This window comes from Oncorhynchus kisutch, linkage group LG9 (assembly GCF_002021735.2).
Source record: "Oncorhynchus kisutch isolate 150728-3 linkage group LG9, Okis_V2, whole genome shotgun sequence".
Taxonomy (NCBI): Eukaryota; Metazoa; Chordata; class Actinopteri; order Salmoniformes; family Salmonidae; genus Oncorhynchus; species Oncorhynchus kisutch.
In genome coordinates this window covers 4892252-4911388 of record NC_034182.2, presented here as the reverse complement: position 1 = coordinate 4911388, position 19137 = coordinate 4892252, and the positions used below count along the sequence as shown (strand labels likewise).

The 19137-nt window shown below is 43.6% G+C and overlaps 1 protein-coding gene across 1 annotated transcript; it reads left to right on the top strand.

Moving 5' to 3' along the window:
- The first annotated feature begins 5 nt into the window (after positions 1-5).
- LOC109896626 (40S ribosomal protein S16) lies at positions 6-6359 on the top strand. Its single transcript, XM_020490909.2, has 6 exons — positions 6-698; positions 787-838; positions 1597-1698; positions 5662-5758; positions 5894-5941; positions 6171-6359. The coding sequence occupies exons 2-6, from the start codon at positions 791-793 to the stop codon at positions 6314-6316; spliced, it is 441 nt and encodes a 146-aa protein (XP_020346498.1). The 5' UTR covers positions 6-698; positions 787-790; the 3' UTR covers positions 6317-6359.
- Positions 6360-19137: the final 12778 nt, after the last annotated feature.

The window sequence follows — 19137 nt, the reverse complement described above, 5'->3', positions numbered from 1 at the left end:
AAATTAAGAAGACACTTCGAGATGATTGTGTTTTCAGCCACCGGTAGTTTGTTAGCGGACGTACAATCGTAGCGAATAGAATTATGGGGAGTTTTAGGATCCAGCTTGAAGATAATTGTACGCTCGCAAAGGCGACTAAAAACGAGGGCTGCGGGGCTTACGTTGCAAACTTCCCATGATTGGCTAATCATTTGGACAACTCGCGATTCCCCCAATGGCATAAGGCGAGGGTAAATTGGAAACCAAAGAGTTCATCCACAGTTGCTTTGTTTCGTCCTCCGAAAAACGTGTTCGTACAGTGACCTCTTCTGGACAGAAATATATTGCAGTCATATATTTATTTAATTTTTTAAAATCACAGACCATGTTTAATTCAGTCATAATGTAAACTATTTGGGCCATGAATTACATTTTGACAGCATTTAAATCCATGGTTCAAATAATTTACATTATGACAATTTATTAAACATGTCAAATACAAATAATTTGCTTAAGTTTCCAAAATACGTGATACATTTTGTTGCTACAAAATAAAAATGAATTGTGCACAAGTTTCAAAACATATTATCGGCTCTTCCTCTCTGCCTGCAATTGTCGTAAATGCATTGCAAAGCCATAAACTGTCGTGCTACTGCCCCTGATTTTCGGTGTTTGAAACCCCCGTTCGGTCTTTTCGTACGGCACTAAAGCTGAAGAGGGTATGTTCACCCTTGAGCCCAGCTACAAATGCAAAAATATGATCTATTAATTATTTTTGAAGGTAATCATTGTGATTAATTGTTTCAGAAACATGCCGGCCAAAGGTCCTCTGCAATCGGTCCAGGTTTTCGGACGCAAAGTGAGTAAACTATCTGACTTTATTCCACGTGTGTTGAGCCAAAGAACTAACGCTATCCGGCTAGGTGACGTTAGCTAGCTCAACCATGTTAGCCAGACAGGCCAGAAATGTGTATTTGTCCCCCCAAAAAGTATCCATTACATTTGGAAATATAAGTGACCGTCGATTTGACAACTTTATTGTTAAACGTCCACATGTGCCTTGATTGCAGCCAGTGGCATATTGATATGAATGGCTACAAATGTTGCGGCCTGTTAGCTACGTAAACCAATTAGCAAATTTTATGCCGGAAAGCATGTTCAGCTACATCAACGTCAATTGTTTGGTGTAGTGAGGTAAAAAAAAAAAAACGTAAATTCGCTGATTTATTATGCCACAACACTGCATTTGTTAACGAGTGCTTTTTTTGGGGGGGGGGGGGGTTACATAATTTTAAACTACTCATTGTACTGTAACTAGCGAGTTGCCATGACTTGGTTGTACTGTAGCTAGCGAGTTGCCATGACTTGGTCCACTCATCCCTCATGATGTACCTCAGTGTTTGGTTAAGACATTGGCTGGCTAACTAGTGTTGATTATAATAATAGTGTTGATCAGCAATCACCTGAATAGCATTTGTGTGTGTGTGTGGGGGGGGGGTAGGTAAGTAAACGTAGCAAAGAAATGTTTGTTTAGCCACCCATGCTTCCTAGAAAAGTGCACATGTAATTAGCTAAAACCAAGCAAATGGAAGTGAACATTACAGTATCTCTTTGCAGAAAACAGCTACCGCTGTTGCTCATTGCAAGAGGGGGAATGGCCTCATCAAGGTGAACGGCAGACCCCTGGAGATGATTGAGCCAGCCACTCTCCAGTACAAGGTGAGTCCTTAAAGACATTGCAATTTACTGTTGTCCAAAATAAGGGATTTATTTTTTGTTTTGAGCAGGGGAGAGTAGTGCGTTACATTTGCTCTTCTGCTCATATCTTCCTTACAAATAAGGGCATGATTTTTGATATTATCCTAATAAAGTGTAGAAATGTTTGTAAAGGTATGGTGTAGCTATTATTATGCTTTGGCTACTGTGGGCTTATGATATGAAGGGCGTGCCAACTGGCAGGCGAACTTGATGCGAGGAACACTGTCGGGCGTACCAGAGTTACACCTATAATTGAATAATTATTTTTAAAATATTTTGATTTGAAAATTAATGAATAAGCTTTTGCATCTATCTGTAGATGCAGTAGCCTTCTTTCATAAAGAAATGTTTGCCAGTGTCGTAGCACGCCAAAGGCATATCTATCTCTGGGATTAGTCCTATATGACACCTAAGCCTATAGACCTATGCGTGTAATGCCCTGATACATTTTAGTGCTCAAATCTGACAACTGAACTGCGAAAGTAACCTTAAAACATTACCAAAAAAATAGGGTGTAAAGTTTTGCGTATGCTACACGTTAAAGCACAAGGAATTGGTGTTTTTGTCATTTGTAGGCTGTTTTCTCATTTGGCCAATATCCCTGGTTTATTGAAGGCGCTGGCCGTGCCAGGTCAGATCTGAATGCATTTGGATGTCAGGCAAATTAAAATCTTCCCTGGTATGTTGTCCAGCTACACATTTTCCTAACGGAAACTCTGAAATGGCATATTGTTTTTATTACAATTTTAGAATATTCACATAGGTTGGATGGAAACATAGCTAGTGCGCTAGTCCAGTGTCACTTTGCTTATGCCTGCACATCAATAAGCTGCCAAACAAGCATTGTACTTAACCCTCCCCCATACTCTTCTGGATGTTAAGCATTTTGTCCTACATGGTGGGGAGGGATGTTTCTTCTATTTGCCGAGATTGGCAGTCTTTATTGGGGTGTTGAAAGTTAACCATGATATTGGCGTGCCCAAAGTCTGTATGCTTTGTATATTGGTTGTGGTGCATTGGCACAGAAACCTGTTGGTAGAAAATGTGTAGCATATACAGTGCCTTTGGAAAGTATTCAGATCCCTTTGTTACGTTAGACTTATTCTAAAAATGGTTGAATTTTTCCCCCTCAATCTACACACTACGGCATAATGACAAAGCAAAAACAGTTTGTTTTTAGAAATGGTTGGTAATTTATCAAATAAAAAATGGTAAATTACACTTACATAAATATTCAGACCCTTTATTCAGTCATTTGTTGAAGCACCTTTGGCAGCATTGAGTTGGGTATGACGCTACAAGCTTGGCACACCTGTATTTGGAGTTTCTTCCATTCTCTGCAGATCCTCTCAAGCTCTGTCAGGTTAGATGGGGAGTGTTGCTGCACAGCTATATTCGGGTCTCTACAGAGATTATCAATCGGGTTCAAGTCCGGGCTCTATCTGGGCCACTCAAGGACATTCAGAGACTTGTCCCAAAGCCACTCCTGTGTTCTCTTGGCTGTGTGCTTAGGGTTGTTGTCCTGTTGGAAGGTGAACCTTCGCCCCCGTCTGAGGTCCTCAGCCATCTTTGCCTCGAACCTGACTAGTCTCTCAGTCCCTGCCGCTGAAAAACATCCCCACGGCATGATGCTGCCACCATTATGCTTCGCCATAGGGATGGTGCCAGGTTTCCTCCAGATGTTAAGCTTTGCATTCAGGCCAAAGAGTTTTATCTTGGTTTCATCAGACCAGAGAATCTTTCTCGTGGTCTGAGTCTTCAGGTGCCCTTTTTGCAAACTCCCAAGCGGGCTGTCATGTGCCTTTTTCTGAAGTGGCTTCCTTCTTGCCACTTTACCATAAAGGCCTGATTGGTGGAGCGACGCAGAAATGGTTGTCCTTCTGGATTGTTCTCCGATCTCCACAGAGGAACTTTAGATCTGTCAGTGACTATTGGGTTCTTGGTCACCTCCCTAATCAAGGCCCTTCCCCCTGACTGCTCAGTTTGGCTGGGCGGCCAGCTCTAGAAAGTCTGGGTGGTTCCAAACATTTTCCATTTAATGATGGAGGCCACTGTGTTCTTTGCTATCTTCAATGCTGAAGAAATTTGCTTTGTCATTGTGGGATCGTGTCTAGATTGCTGAGAATTTTTATCCGTTTTAGAATAAGGCTGTAACAACCATGTGGAAAAGGTCAAGGGGTCTGAATACTTTCCGACGGCAATGTATTTTATATAATTATAAATATGGCTTCAAAATGGTACATCTGATTACCCCTAGCTGATTGTCTGTAGCTGGCTCTGATTGTAGTGTCATGAAACAGGCAGGGAGGGTGAGCTTGTCGGTGAACCCCCAAACAAATGTATGCAGATGATACAGTGATATATGTGCATGCAAAGAGCAAACAACAAGCTGCACAAGAACTCACTACTGTAATGGTCCAGGTTACAAAGTGGCTCAGTGACTCGTGTTTGCATCTCAATGTGAAAAAAACTGTTTGCATGTTCTTCACAAAGAGGGCAACAGATGCTACTGAGCCAGATGTCTATGTGTCAGGGGAGAAGCTCCAGGTGGTATCCGATTTTAAGTACCTTGGCATCATACTTGATTCCAACCTCTCTTTTAAAAAGCATGTGAAAAAGGTAATTCAAATAACCAAATTCAACCTAGCTAATTTCCGATTTATACGAAATTGTTTGACTACAGAGGTAGCAAAACTGTACTTCAAATCTATGATACTCCCCCACTTAACATACTGCTTGACTAGTTGGGCCCAAGCTTGCTGTACAACATTAAAACCTATTCAGTCTGTCTACAAACAGGCTCTCAAAGTGCTTGATAGGAAGCCCAATAGCCATCATCATTGTCACATCCTTAGAAAGCATGAGCTCTTGAGTTGGGAAAATCTTGTGCAATACACCGACGCATGTCTTGTATTCAAGATCCTCAATGGCCTGGCTCCCCCTCCACTCAATATTTTTGTTAAACAGAAAACCCAGACATATGGCAGCAGATCCACAAGGTCTGCCATGAGAGGTGACTGTATAGTTCCCCTAAGGAAAAGCACCTTTAGTAAATCTGCATTCTCTGTGAGAGCTTCCCATGTCTGGAATACACTGCCATCAGACACACAACTGCACCACATATCACACTTTCACAAAATGCTTGAAGACATGGCTAAAGGTCAATCAGATTTGTGAACATGGTCCCTAGCTGTGTGTTGCCACTCTCCATGTTGTCTGTAGCTTGTGAGGTGTGGAAACACTTTGTTGCTTTTATGAATTTTGTCTTGCTGCTTTTTGTCCTATGTTGCTCTGTCTGTATGCTATGTCTTGCTTGTCCTATGTTGCTATGTCTTGCTTGTTCTATGTTGCTATTGTCTATATTGTAATTGTTTTTAATAACCTGCCCAGGGACTGCGGTTGAAAATGAGCCGGTTGGCTAAAACCGGCACTTTTACTGAAATGTTGATTAATGTGCACTGTCCCTGTAAAAATAAAAATAAACTCAAACTTCTGGCATCGGCTGTGCCACAAAAGCATGGTGAAGTGGCAGTTAATATCCACGTTTATAAACGGGGTTGCTATTTTTTATTTGTTGTGAACATTGAGTTAATTCTGAGGCGGTTCCATTTATTTGACTGTACACGTGGAGGGTCATGTGAGGAGAAACATTTTGTTGAGGAGGGTTGTGCATTTTGACACCTTGGGTTGGACCAGCCCCCCCCCTCTGGTAAATTCCAATGTGTCCCCTGGGAAACAATCACTAACTATTTCATGCATGTGCAACGTGGCTTCTTACAGAGCTGCTGTTGGTTTACTAAGCCCAAATTCAACATGGGTCTTCATTCATCTAAATGTCTGGTTGTGTCCAGACATTTAGCTGAATGTGTCTGCAGGATGTATAGACATTGTGTGCGTCCTTGACAAAGTTCCTCTCTGTTGTAGCTGCTGGAGCCAGTGCTGCTGCTGGGCAAGGAGCGTTTTGCTGGAGTTGACATCCGAGTGCGAGTGAAGGGTGGTGGACATGTCGCACAGATCTACGGTGACTTGTTTTTACAGCTGGAAGCTGCTCTACTTAGACAGATCATCTCAGTAGAAACTGATGTGTTGATTTGAAATAACTGTACTTGACTGAATATGGCTGTTTGTCTTACGCTGTGCCGTCTTCTCCTTGCAGCTATCCGTCAGTCCATCTCCAAAGCCCTGGTCGCATACTACCAGAAATGTAAGTGTCAATAATTTTACTGTAAAATCAAATGCAGTATCTTGTTTTCAATGGAATATTGCCTCTGCTGATAAATTGAGTGTTACTTTGGACACATTTTTGCAGGAAGCAGTATTGCTATGTTGGGTTTCTCTTTTTTTGGATGATGGCGGGTGGATGATTGCTGTGTTTCCATTTGGTCAAGAAAATGGTTCACAATAACTAATCTGACATGTTTCTTTCTCTCCAGATGTGGATGAGGCCTCCAAGAAGGAGATCAAGGACATCTTGATCCAGTACGACAGGACCCTGCTGGTTGCCGACCCTCGTCGCTGCGAGTCCAAGAAGTTCGGTGGACCAGGAGCCCGTGCCCGCTACCAGAAGTCTTACCGTTAACCTCTCTGTACATTTTCATGTAATAAAGTTGAGGAAGAAAATATTTCTGGCATGTTTCTTTAAACTTGCTTGATGAAAATGTTCATTAATGACCATCAAGCACTACTTTGGGAAGTGTTTTAAGGTAGACTGCGATAGGACGTAGATGCAGAAAGTAAACTGCATATAGGGTAAATTTCCACAACTAAAGAGTGAAGCATGAGGCTTCTCAGCTGTTTTGGTCCCGTGGCAACCACACTGAACGACATGAAGCGAACCTGTGCAGATGGTGACCTATAAGTGCTGTCTCGCTCAATATCTGCGGTGCTGCTCGTGGCAATGCCATTTTCAGTCTACCTTTTAATACTTAAGCGCTATCCTCTGAGTTTCACCCTAATACGTTCAATTAATTGCTAGACTAGACCTGGGTTTTAAAATGAATAAGCATTATAACAGGTGTATGTTATGCTTGCTTCAGATTGTCTCCTTTGCAGAGCACCATTCAGATCATTTGGCTTTACAGCCCTAGACTGTTGCTCCTCATTGAGTACCTGAGCTGTATTTGCTTTTGCTACAACTGTTATTAAATGGCTTTTCAGAACTACAGCCACCAAATAAACCCAAAGAATGAACTTCAGCATCACCAGTAGTCTCTTCCCACATCTGCCATGGGGCACCATGAGCATCACTATGCAAGTGTCTTCCTGTCATCACAAATGAATACTTAGTGGCCCATGGGTGAGCCTTTCAGTTTAGGGCCATTTCACATCTGTTTATGCATTGTGTGTTTCAGTGAAGTCTTGGAATTCTCACTCTAAAATAATACTAATTTTTAATGAATTTGTGGAATTGTGCCTTTTCAATGTCAAAGAGCATTATACCGGTGAAAACCATGTGTTCGGCTATTGCCAAGGCAAAGTGGACATATACTGAACACAAACGCAACATGTTAGTGTTTCATGAGCTTAAATAAGATCCTAGAAATGTTCCGTGCACAAATTTGTTTACATTCCTGTTAGTGAGCATTTCTCCATTGCCATGATAATCCATCCACTTGACAGGTGTGGCATATCAACAAATGGATTAAACAGCAATCAAATGTATTTATAAAGCCCTAATTACATCAGCTGATGACAAAGTGCTATACAGAAACCCAGCCTAAAACCCCAAACAGCAAGCAATGCAGATGTAGAAGCACGGTGGCTAGGAAAAACTCCCTAGAAAGGTAGAAACCTAGAGAGGAACCAGGCTCTGAGGGGTGGCCTGTTCTGGCTGTGCCGGAATGATCATTACACAGGTGCAACTTGTGCTGGGGACGAAAGGCCACAATAAAATGCACAGTTTTGTCACAAGACGATGCTACATATGTCTCAAGTTTTGAGGGAGCGTGCAATTGGCATGCTGACTGCAGGAATGTCCACCAGGACTATTGCTAGAGAATTTAATGTTAACTTATCTACCATAAGCTGCCTCCAATGACGTTTTAGAGAGTTTGGCACTATGTCCAACTGGCCTCAACCACAGACCACTTCCTGCTTCTTCACCTGCGGGATAGTCTTGAGACCAGCCACCTGGACAGCTGATAAAACAGGTGTGTTTCAGACTAATTAAAGCCCTTTTGTGGGTGGGACTATGTGCGCCCTGCCTAGTCATGTGATATCCATAGATTAGGGCCTAATGAATTTATTTAAATTGACTGATTTCCTTATATGAACTGTAACTCAGTAAAATCGTTGGAATTGTTGCATGTTGTGTTCATATTTTTGTTCAGTGTACTTTTATTGTAAACGCCTATAGTAGGCTCCCGAGTGGCACAGCGGTCTAAGTCACTGTATCGCAGTGTTAGAGGCATCACTACAGACCCTGGTTTGATTCCAGGCTGAATCATAACCGGCCGTAATTGGGAGTCCCATAGGGCGGTGTACAATTGGCCCAGCGTCGTCCGGCCGTCATTGTAAATCGGAATTTGTTCTTAACTGACTTGCCAAGTTAAATATTTATTTTGAATGGACTAGGTTGTCTTGTCATTTGTTCAGTGCTCAGTCTGTTATTCATTCTAGGACTAGGTGGAGGAGAGAAGAAAAACGTCCTACCTCCAGTAATATTAATGTCCTCTCTCTTGTTTGCAACATGTTTCTAGATTTGATACTAGTTGTACTTGTGGAATGGATTGGACAGATGTAGATTTCTTGATACCTAACCTCAATTTCTCGGATTTCAACTGCTCCCTTTTCACCAGCAGAGAGTGCTGTGTGACAAAGTACAAATCCAATGGTACAAACGCGTTTACAGCTCAAATCCGAGGCAAAGCTTTGCCTGTTCCACACAGCACAAGGTTCTTCTGTTCATTAAACTCAATTTCTCTGATCATCTATTCACTCACAACTTGCTTTCCTCAGCATGAAGCCCTCGCGGGGAAACTGTCAGCTATCCATAAGGAGTTTCGGTGATGGAAAAATGTATCAACCAATAGATCAGAGTATTGCTGCTCCTAAAAGTCAGTTAAATTTGATACAATCTCTACTATGGTCAACAGATAGACAGACATGGGTTGACCATGGAGTTCTCTGTCTGGTGATGAACAAAGACCACAAACATTGTGCCTGTGCAGATCAAAAATAATCGCTTTTGTAAGGAGCAGCGTACTGCATGTGCGATTGTTTGATTCCTGTGCCCAGGGTGTCATTGGGGCCTTCTGGTTTTGTTCATTAACACATTTGTAGGAGAAGCTGTAACATCTGTGGTTGACCTTGAAGCACAACAGAGCAAAAAGTCTCGTTTTTCCTCATTTAAAAATAGCTGGTAAACATATATGGTTATGATACATCCTGTGCAGTCTTTTTACTGAACTGTAAATTATGTTTGTTCTGCCTCTATCTAAAGTGTGTACCAACCAGTGCAGATGCCCAGGTGAGCGGTGTTGAGCTGAGCCCCAGATGTGCTGTCTCTGTCTAGGCAATGAGCAGGCCTATTTACTGCACTCTAACAATCAACCCAGCAGGGAGGCCCACTGCCACTGTTGTTTACTCTCTGCTCCTGGATCCCTGGCCCTAACCTCTCCTCTACGGCCTTATCTGGCCCTGGTCGTTGACATCAGAACAGAGAGAACCCGCGGTAATATACAGTCGCTGTGAACCTTTTGGGATGGGATTGGGATGAATATTGTTTTTTCAATTGGAGAATTGAAGAATTTGTAATGATATTTAATCATTCAACTTGTTAGGTAAAACCTTTGGCGTGTCCAAATGATGTCATTTATGATGAGGCCTTGTTGAGGTAGTGTGGACCACATGGGGGTACTAAACACTTGTACTCACACTAGTGCACCTGGCTTTCCTCTATTCACACCTCATTCTACCTCCACTAATCACACAAACAATAGAGGTGTTGGTCCAGGATGCATTTTGTCATCACACTAACCGCCCCCCCCCTCAAACACACACACACTTTCTCTATCAGTAGCCTACTTTGAAGAGAGAGGATAGTCATTAGCATTTCTCCCCTCTTTCCTTTTCTCACTTCCCCTTTAGGGTTCTTTGCCCTGGGTGAGTAAATAACAATTGATCGAGCAAGGTGTCAGAGAGCCTGGGATAAGAGGACAGTAGCACGCACAAACAGATGCTGGGTTGGCTGGAGAGGAAATGTAGCTTAGCCAAGCGACACGCCACTGTTTGGGCTTGGGAGTGTTAATGAGGGACTGTGCCACGCTCCCTCCTTAGCTCCTGTCGATCTCTCCCTAGCTAGCCCCTATCAGACTGTCGCTGAGGGGGAGGGAGACAAGTAGTAGGGGGCGGCTGGTATCCCAGTGGTTAAGCGCATTGGGCCAGTAATCGAAAGGCTGCTGGTTCAAATTCCCGAGCTGACTAGGTGAAAAATCCCTTGGGCAAGGCACTTAACCATAATTGCTCCTGTAAGTCACTCTGGATAAATGACTAAAATGTATAAGAGGAGAGGGGGAGGCTTTATTCAGCCAGGGTACAACAGCACTGAACACTTATTTACTGGGTGGAACAGACAAAGCAGATGTTCTGTTAGAGCAGGCTATTGTGATTCGGTAAGCCGTGTCGGATCATACCTGTGTGGAGCTTCCTGAAACAGAGGCATGGAATATGTTCACAGGCATGGAACATTTTCACAATGATTTGCCTTTTTTAGAGCAGAGTAGTTGGCATTTTCTTCTTTTGGCCTTGGCTTTTGTGAAGGAACACACTATTCTGTGCTAAAAAAATAAGCACTTGGCTGAAAAGGCAGCAACCACCTGTGGTTGAATAGCATTTGCCCCCACAGACCTGCCTGAGCCCTGGCCTCCATCAGGAAAATTGTAGCTCCCTTCATATGGTTCCTTACTCCACTCGCCTTCACCCAGAATCACCAAACAAATCATTTTTAGTGGGCTTTTGAACAATAGAGCCAGAACAGAATGTTGAGCCGATGATTGATTCATCTTGACTGTTTTGTTCCAGACGAAGAGGCCTGCCCTCCCATTCTCACCCATTCTCACACGTCAGAGTGTTTTTGGGTCTGAAACCAGCCAGAATCAGGCCCGGAGTTATTGACCCTGAGCAATTAGTCACACTTTGGCTCGCCAGCATTGACTCATTCCCAATGTATTTACCCCTAGACTTGAACTAAAGTAGAATTAGTCCCACTGCGCTCACACCGCTCAGCCTTTGTCTCCCATTAACGACCCTCTCTATTGCTCTCTCTCTCTCTCTCTCTCTCTCTCAAACACACACACGGCCTGGGCAATGTCGTGGCACTGAACGTGGCCTTGGAGTGGAGCCCCATGTGAAATGAGACGGGGGTCAGGTTGTGTCCCCAGAGTGCGAGCCCCTGACACCCGACCCAGGCTGAGGGTCACAGGGTGCCCCGTACACCCAGAATCACCCCCATCCCCTGGGCTGGCGGGACAGAGAGGCCTGGACCTGTGATGATCCCCTAAAGCACCAGGGCTGCTCAGGCCCTCTGTAGACATAACATACTGACTGGACTACACTCCACACAGACAGAAGATCCTGCCACCAGCACCACACTAAGACAAGAGCTTTTAGCACAGAGAAACTGGAAAAACACTGATCTGAAAGAATTGCTGTTTTTAAACGCAAACATGATGACAGTAGCATGCTCACATAATGATTGAGGATAATGGGAACACATGGGAGAAACTGACATCAAATCATCAGAATGGTATTTAGGGTTAACTGCAGAAAGTCCTCATGGTGTGCTGTTGTGCCTACAGTACTGTATACAGTTTGGTCCCTGCAGGTCCTGAGGCTCTGTGTCTGTCAGGCTCTGGGCAGATAAGGGACATGCTTAATTAAACGCCCTAAAGGCTGTTGAAAGGCACCAGATGATGCCAGCAGGAGAGGACTTGACACCCAAGTGTTCCTCTTTCGCTGAGGTGGTTGTTCAACCAGGAAAGAGGTGGGGCTAGGCGTGACGGGGCCCAGTTACAGCACCATGCCTGCCAGAGTCATCACAGAGCTGGGGATGGAGGGAGGAGGGGTAGGTGGAGGAGGGGGAGAGGAGGTTTGTGGTGTAAAAAGTAATGGCTTATCCAGATACTCTGCCAGCTCCTAGCCTCTCTCTCTCTCACCCCCCCCCCCCCCCCCCCCCCCCCTACCCCCATCTTCTCTCTCTGCCTTCCCCCTCTCTGTCTCTCTCTCACTCTGGCCTCGGTGTCCATGGCTCCAAGGCTAGAAGAGAGCCCTGCGCCCCAGAGACCAATGGCCCCTCTTCTCCCCTCCTGCATACACACACAGACATACACATTCCTGGAGAAAGGGATGGGAGCGTGACAATCGGGAAACAACGGCTGTTAGTTACAGAAAATGCATTACACCGTGGGCAGGGGGAGAGGAGCGGAGGAGAGGAAGTGCTGGGATTAGGCAGAGTTTGGAGACGGAGAGCGGGCCCATTTTTCCTGTCCAGTAAACTGCTCAGATTTATAAGACCTCTGGGGACGCTGATACCCCATCCTTGTCCCATCAGCTCCGACTGCTCCTGATTTTAAAATAAGCCTAAATCGGCGCATGGCAGTTGTCGGTAGGCCATGTCGAGGTCAGAACTGTCTTTCACAGGAAAAATAAAGAACACTTAAATTCCCATCAGGTTGGAAAGGTGTTTCAATAACATTAGCTTGAAAATGACATTAAAGACCCTCTACTAAAAACCAACTCATCTCTATGACTATGTGGCATCAATATGAGTCAGAAACATTTATTCTGGTGTCAAACTTGACTACAGTGTGTAATAGGATACGTTTAGTGTGTCACAACAAGTAAATTAAGGTTGGTTTTGGATTACAATTATGACAAGTCCCCTTTACCAAGCTCCACATGCAAATGGCCCCTCTGCCCACTTCGCTTCATTTAATTGAATGGGGTTCCGTTGTTTCATTGCCCCCAACGCGTTGAAAGATCACAGATATTTTAGTCTGAAAAGCCCTATACGGATTGACCATGCAATGAATGCTTCCATCAGGATGCACAACCAACTAGTTTGCATGCCCTTTCCGAAGGAACCTATAATGCGGAATAGGTGGTTGGAGTCCGTTGGTCCCCAGTGGTGGCGAGTATACTGGTAGCTAGACAGCTGGTTATCTGGTTGTGTATATTTTGATAATCGTTATCACTATCATCGCTAGAGTTAGCTAGCTGGCTAACGTTAGCCTACCTCAATACAACTCAGATTTGGCTTGGAAACACGATAACATTTCAAAAGACTAATTAGTAGGAACATCTTTTGTCATGATTGTGATGTCGCCAGATTAACTTTAAATGCAGTATAACTTGAAGATTGAAGGGACCATCGTATTTTAGCATGCTAACATTAGCATTGGCTTATCATGGCGGCAGCGTAGCCTAGTGGTTAGAGCGGTGGACTAGCAAACCCCCGAGCTGACAAGGTACAAATCTGTCGTTCTGCCCCTGAACAGGCAGTTAACCCACTGTTCCCAGGCCGTCATTGAAAATAAGAATGTGTTCTTAACTGACTTGCCTGGTTAAATAAAGGTACAATTTAAAAAATTGCTAGTTATTTTTGACAAACTTTGCTAGTAACAGTAATGATAACATTGCCATCTCTCTAAAGTAAATTTGACAACATCGTAATATGGAAAAGTTGTTTCCTACAAATTATGTTCATACTTTAGCAATGTCATCGTATTTCCATGCATATCTAAGTTAGTGTAATTTAGATGAAACAGCCACATTAGGTGCAACCCATGTCTAGGGGAAAAAATACATATTGTGGTACTAGACAAAGTCATTTCTGACTACAGCAGTGTACAAACTAGCAGCAACGAACTCAAACCAACCCAGGGATATAGCAAAACATGTCACAGTTGGTGTGATAGCGTCATCAGCCTGAATCGAATACAATCCTGAGCCAGTAGGTAGGCTAGTTGAGAACAAGTTCTCATTTGCAACTGCGACCTGGCCAAGACAAAGCAAAGTGTTTGATCGATCAGTATCTTTTGATAAGGGGTCAGGTGCTGATCTACGCTGCTATGCCTACCAATGGGACGCTGGCAAAGAACACAACTCCAGCCTCACTTCTTGTCTGCTCACCAATGGTCTTACATGGGGAGACCATAATTGTGTAGGTTTAATCTGACCTGTTCAAACTTCAACATAGATTATGTCTGTATATCAGATATCACCTATCCCTAACTGCATTGGTAACATAACAGTGACTGTATGTATGTGTAACCGATGTGAAATGGCTAGCTAGTTAGCGGTGGTGCGCGCTAATGGCGTTTCAATCGGGTGACGTCACCCGCTCTGAGACCTGAAGCCGTGGTATTTGTGGAGCGATGGGTAATGATGCTTTGAGGGTGGCTGTTTTCGATGTGTGCAGAGGGTCCCTGGTTTGAGCACAGGTAGGGGAGAGGAGAGGGACGGAAGCTATACGGTTACATGTATGGAGTCAGTACATGGAGACTTGATGATGTGAGGAAGTCCAGACTGACAAATGGGCTTGATACTGAACTGATGGCCCTGAATGAAGAGAGACCTGGCAATAACATCTTACTTTTACTTGTATTGTCTTTTTTATTATTGAATTGAATGGTATCAGTCAATATGGGGTGGGAGAAAACCTGTGTATTCTGCACCAGGATCTGGAAACTCCTGTAGTATACGGGACACCACATAGGAAGTCATGACCACTCTGACATGTTTGCCAAGGCAGCCCCATTACCACCAGACAAAATGCCAACAGGCATAGTATCTGTATCGGCTGGGAATAACAATGAAAGGTTCACATTGTTATATTAGCAGAACACTGATTCTTTGGTATTATGTAAAGGGTTGTTTATTCTACGTGGACCTGTTACTACATCATCAAAACACTTAGTTTAGAATCTACATAAATTTAGCAAATGCATTTTTCTCATATTATTCTGTAGGCGACTGATCTAGTCAAAGCTTCCTTCGGGCATCTCACCATACATCTGCCTGTAGTTATTGAAATCAACCTGCAGAAGGTTTGTTTGTTGTGATTGAGTGGGGTGGGGGGGCGGTGGGAAAGTTTTTGACAGATTGCTGTGTCTTGGTGGTGGCAAGGACACACCCAAGAAACACCCACGTCAAACCACACCCCCAAGTTTGGCTTCTGTCATGGCCGCCAGCATTTATTGAGGAGCAAGCCAAAAAACTAGGCCAAATCAGTGGATGCAGTTCCCCTTTAAAGACATCCTTCAGTGATTTTTTTTTACTTGTCCTGTTGTAATATCCAAAGTATAAAGAAAGTAAAGTACACACACTAAAGGGTAAAAAAAATAAAAATGTTTTGCGCAAATGTGTGTTTAAGACAACTGCAAAATTCAAGGAGTTGGTCCAATGGGAAGTCACATTGTCAACTGCCTCCCCCCTTACTCGAGGAACAATAGAGGAGCAATAGAGAACAAAATAGGAAAGCCCCTCCCCCAGGTAACTGGAGTGACAGTTTAAGCTATTCAAACCATAACCCAATATAAGAGTCCTTCAGTGGTTTGTTCTCCTTTGCTAGTATCATGGGCTTGTCTTCACTGGCTATATGAACTATTGTTCACATCGGTGATCATGGAACTAGCTCTCCAGGTAATAGTCTGTGAGAACAGCAGTATCAGAACTTTTAAAGCGTCAGAGTCCTCCTGGCATTCATCCAGAACATCCATATGACCAACAGTTCTCTTTTCTTATATTTACATGTTAGTCATTTAGCATTTAGTCCCTCTTATCCCAAGGGACTTACTGCTAGCTAACTTAAGATGAATGCATTATCAGCAAAGTCAGAGCTAGTAAAGGGGTGGGGAGTCAAGTGTGAGTGTTAGTTCATGAAAGTGTTTTTAAAAAATGTATTCACTTTTCTATATGAAGTGAACTCATCTCTTTCACGACCTCCCTCTGGCCCTCATAGTAATAAATAACACCACTTTATCTGTTTCCCTCTCTCCCTTCGTCCCAGAACAGCTACTGTTCAACTGATGTATATCTTTTACTGAGACAGGCCCTCAACCACCGGATGTAGTATCTCCTGTGATCACCCCAGGCCTCGGAAGACCTCTTCAACTACAACAGGAAGCAGTCATACGACTGGGTCACGACCCCTCTTATAACACCATGAGTCAAGCGTAGCCCACCCCGTGAGCCGGCAGTGGAAGGTTCCGGTCTCACCGAGGAGCAAGGTGCGGAAGGATCGTCGGGGGAGGAGAGAGAGAGACCTAGTCAGCACGTCAGAATGAGGAAAAGAAAGAGAGAGAGGAGGAGGAGAGGAAACATCTGTTAGATAGCAGCCATGTAACATCATTACACACGAGGCCCACCGGCTCACCTAATACGGCCACAGCTGGGTCTAATACAGCCTCCATCCACAGGGGAAACTACTGTGTGACCCAACATAGTCAGAACTATGTACACATCCAGCCAGGAGGCACCAGGGAGGGAATGATGGTGCTGCCTAAGCCCACAATCGAGACTCACTGGGGAAGTGTCTGTGCCAGAGCCCCAAGCTTCTGGCCTGAACACGGGCCTGACATTATGGGAGCTATTCTAATGCTTTTGTTTTTTGGACGAGAGGAGAGGCAGTGACCGAGGACAGAGAGGAAGTGACTGAGGAGTGTGAGAGATAGATACTGAGAAAGAGAGAGAGAGAGTAGTCTGCCGCATGTGTTGGATGTTAATAAGACCGATTCATTTAACTGTGTTTTATTTTAACAAGCAAGTTTTACACTCTCATTAAACTCTTCTGTAGAGAATTGGTGAATAATGTAACGTTTCTGTGCGATGTTGAGGTATTTCTCACTTGCCTTATCACATGCTGGGTAATTCTAGAACTATCTGCTCCTTTACAGCAATAGGCATCCTTTTTAACAAATGAGCCAGGTTTCTTCTGTTGTATTTATGCCTTGCCAAACTCTGATATTTTTCCCTGTGCCAGCTGTTTTCTTAGCTGAGGTAAATCTCGATAAATCAATAGGAGTTCATCTGCTGAGAAGACTGTGTGCTGGCCTGTTTAAAAGGCCACTTCATCTCTATTGGTTCCAGAGCATGAATCAAGCCCTCAATGAAGAATCAACAGAGAAGTGAGTCAGATAGCAGACTCTGTGTTCCTGAGCAATGATATGGGAAACAGAGAAGTCCCATATTTTAAAGGGGTATGGTATAGTGCTGGACCCAATATCCCAGGTATGCATCTTTTTTTTCAGGAGGTCGTTTCAACTCCGACATAAAACCATTCTTCCTCTAGCACTGTCTCAATTAGGCAGATGGTCTATGTGTCTGTATGGTAAGCTGATCAGAATGCTGTGTTATTTGACATGTAACCCTAGCTTCACCGCCACAGTGAACGAGGACGGTTCGAGGTGATATAGAGCAGGAGATGGGTGCAAATCATTTCTATGATCGCTCGTGTGTCATGCAGGGTAAGGCCTTGGAATTGCGTGCATTCTGGACTCTATGATTCATACTGAAAGATCTCACCTTCCGTACATTGGCAAAATGTCACTTAACTTGTCGCTGGGGATGAGGTAAGACCAGTCTTCACCAGAGTTCAAAATGGACTCCTTCAGATGTCTCCTCTCTATTGCAACATATTCAAAGCGTGTCTTCGTACTGTAGAGAAAGGTCAAAGGTGCTGATTTGATATTGTGTGCATCAATCACTCCTCAAAACTGTATGTCGGGCAGAGGGAGGGATTGGAGGAGGGCGGGACTGGCCCAGTGGGCTGTATGTATATAGACTGGTCAAGCTGAAATCTAATGAGGAGCAGGAGAGGGCAAAAAAGGAGGAGGAGAGGACCTGCCCACAGGTTCTCGGGGCTTGAACCCAGCACGACCCCAGTGTGTTGACACAGGTTGCCCTCCTGCCCCTTTAACCCCCCCCCCCCCTTTGGGAATTATTGAATAGGGTCCCTCAATGATCGAGCCAAATTGTTACCCCGTTTCAGTTGCAGCATAAGGAGACAGTTATGATTCAATCCAGTTGTATCCTAATTAAATTATCAAATAAGATATGTTTCATTTTCATTCATCATGTTTTGTTTGGTCAAATCAATGGGGTAATATTACAAAGAGAATGAAGGTAGACATAGAAGATGGTTGAGTTTTTGATATACACAACCGTTCAGAAGTTTGGGGTCACTTAGAAATGTCCTTGTTTTTGAAAGAAAAGCTTATTTTTTTTGGCCATTAAAATAACATAAAATGTATCAGAAATACAGGGTAGACCTTGTTAATGTTGTAAATGACTATTGTAGCTGGAAACGGTAGATTCTTTATGGAATATCTACATGGGCGTACAGCGACCCATTATCAGCAACCATCACTCCTGTGTTCCAATGGCACGTTGTGTTAGCTAATCCAAGTTTATCATTTTAAAAGGCTAATTGATCATTACAAAATACTTTTGCAATTATGTTAGCACAGCTGAAAACTGTTGTTCTGATTAAAGAAGCAATAAAACTAGCCTTCTTTGTGGGTTCGATTACAGGCTCAAAATGTTTAGAAACAAAGAACTTTGTTCTGAAACTCATCAGTCTATTCTTGTTCTGAGAAATGAAGGCTATTCCATGTGAGAAATTCTCAAGAAACTGAAAATCTCGTACAACGCTGTGTACTACTCCCTTCACAGAACAGAGCAAACACTAACCCTAACCCTAACCAGAATAGAAAGAGGACTGGGAGGCCCCGGTGCACAACTGAGCAAGAGGACAAGTACATTAGAGTGTCGAGTTTGAGAAACAGATGCCTCACAAGTCCTCAACTGGCAGCTTCATTAAATAGTACCCGAAAAACACCAGTCTCAACGTCAACAGTGAAGAGGAGACTCTGGGATGCTGGCCTTCTAGACAGAGTTGCAAAGAAAAAGCCACATCTCAGACTGGCCAATAAAAATAAAATACTAAGATGGGCAAAATAACACAGACACTGGACAGAGGAACTCTGCCCCAAACTTTTGAAAGATAGTGTAGGTTGTCTGAGATTGTATTCTTCTACTACCACCTGATCCTCTGGGATCATAGTGGTAGCTACCCACTGGGCACAGACGTCAGTTCAACGTCTAGTTTTGATTTACATTTGGTTGAGTTATCAACCAATGTGAATTCATGGTGAAATCAACAATAAATGTCACCATGTCATTGGATTTAGGTAAAAAGTTGGGCGATAAAAAGGTGAAATTCCCTTTTTTCAAAATTCTATCAGTTTACCACCTTCCAATTTTGGGGGTTGAAGTGACATGGAAGCAACGTTGATTCAACCAGTGGGTAGTATGTGAGAAGAGGCTAGCTGTGCGGCAGTCAGAAACATCTCTTCAGGAGGTTGTTATTGGGGACCACACGGTGAGATGACATCACAGGGT

Excerpts from the sequence above, each read along its gene's own strand:
- LOC109896626 (XM_020490909.2), top strand. The coding sequence starts at position 791 with ATGCCGGCCAAAGGTCCTCTGCAATCGGTCCAGGTTTTCGGACGCAAA. Across the intron at positions 5,759-5,893 it reads ACATGTCGCACAGATCTACG|CTATCCGTCAGTCCATCTCC; the intron begins GTGACTTGTTTT and ends TTCTCCTTGCAG. Across the intron at positions 5,942-6,170 it reads GGTCGCATACTACCAGAAAT|ATGTGGATGAGGCCTCCAAG; the intron begins GTAAGTGTCAAT and ends CTTTCTCTCCAG.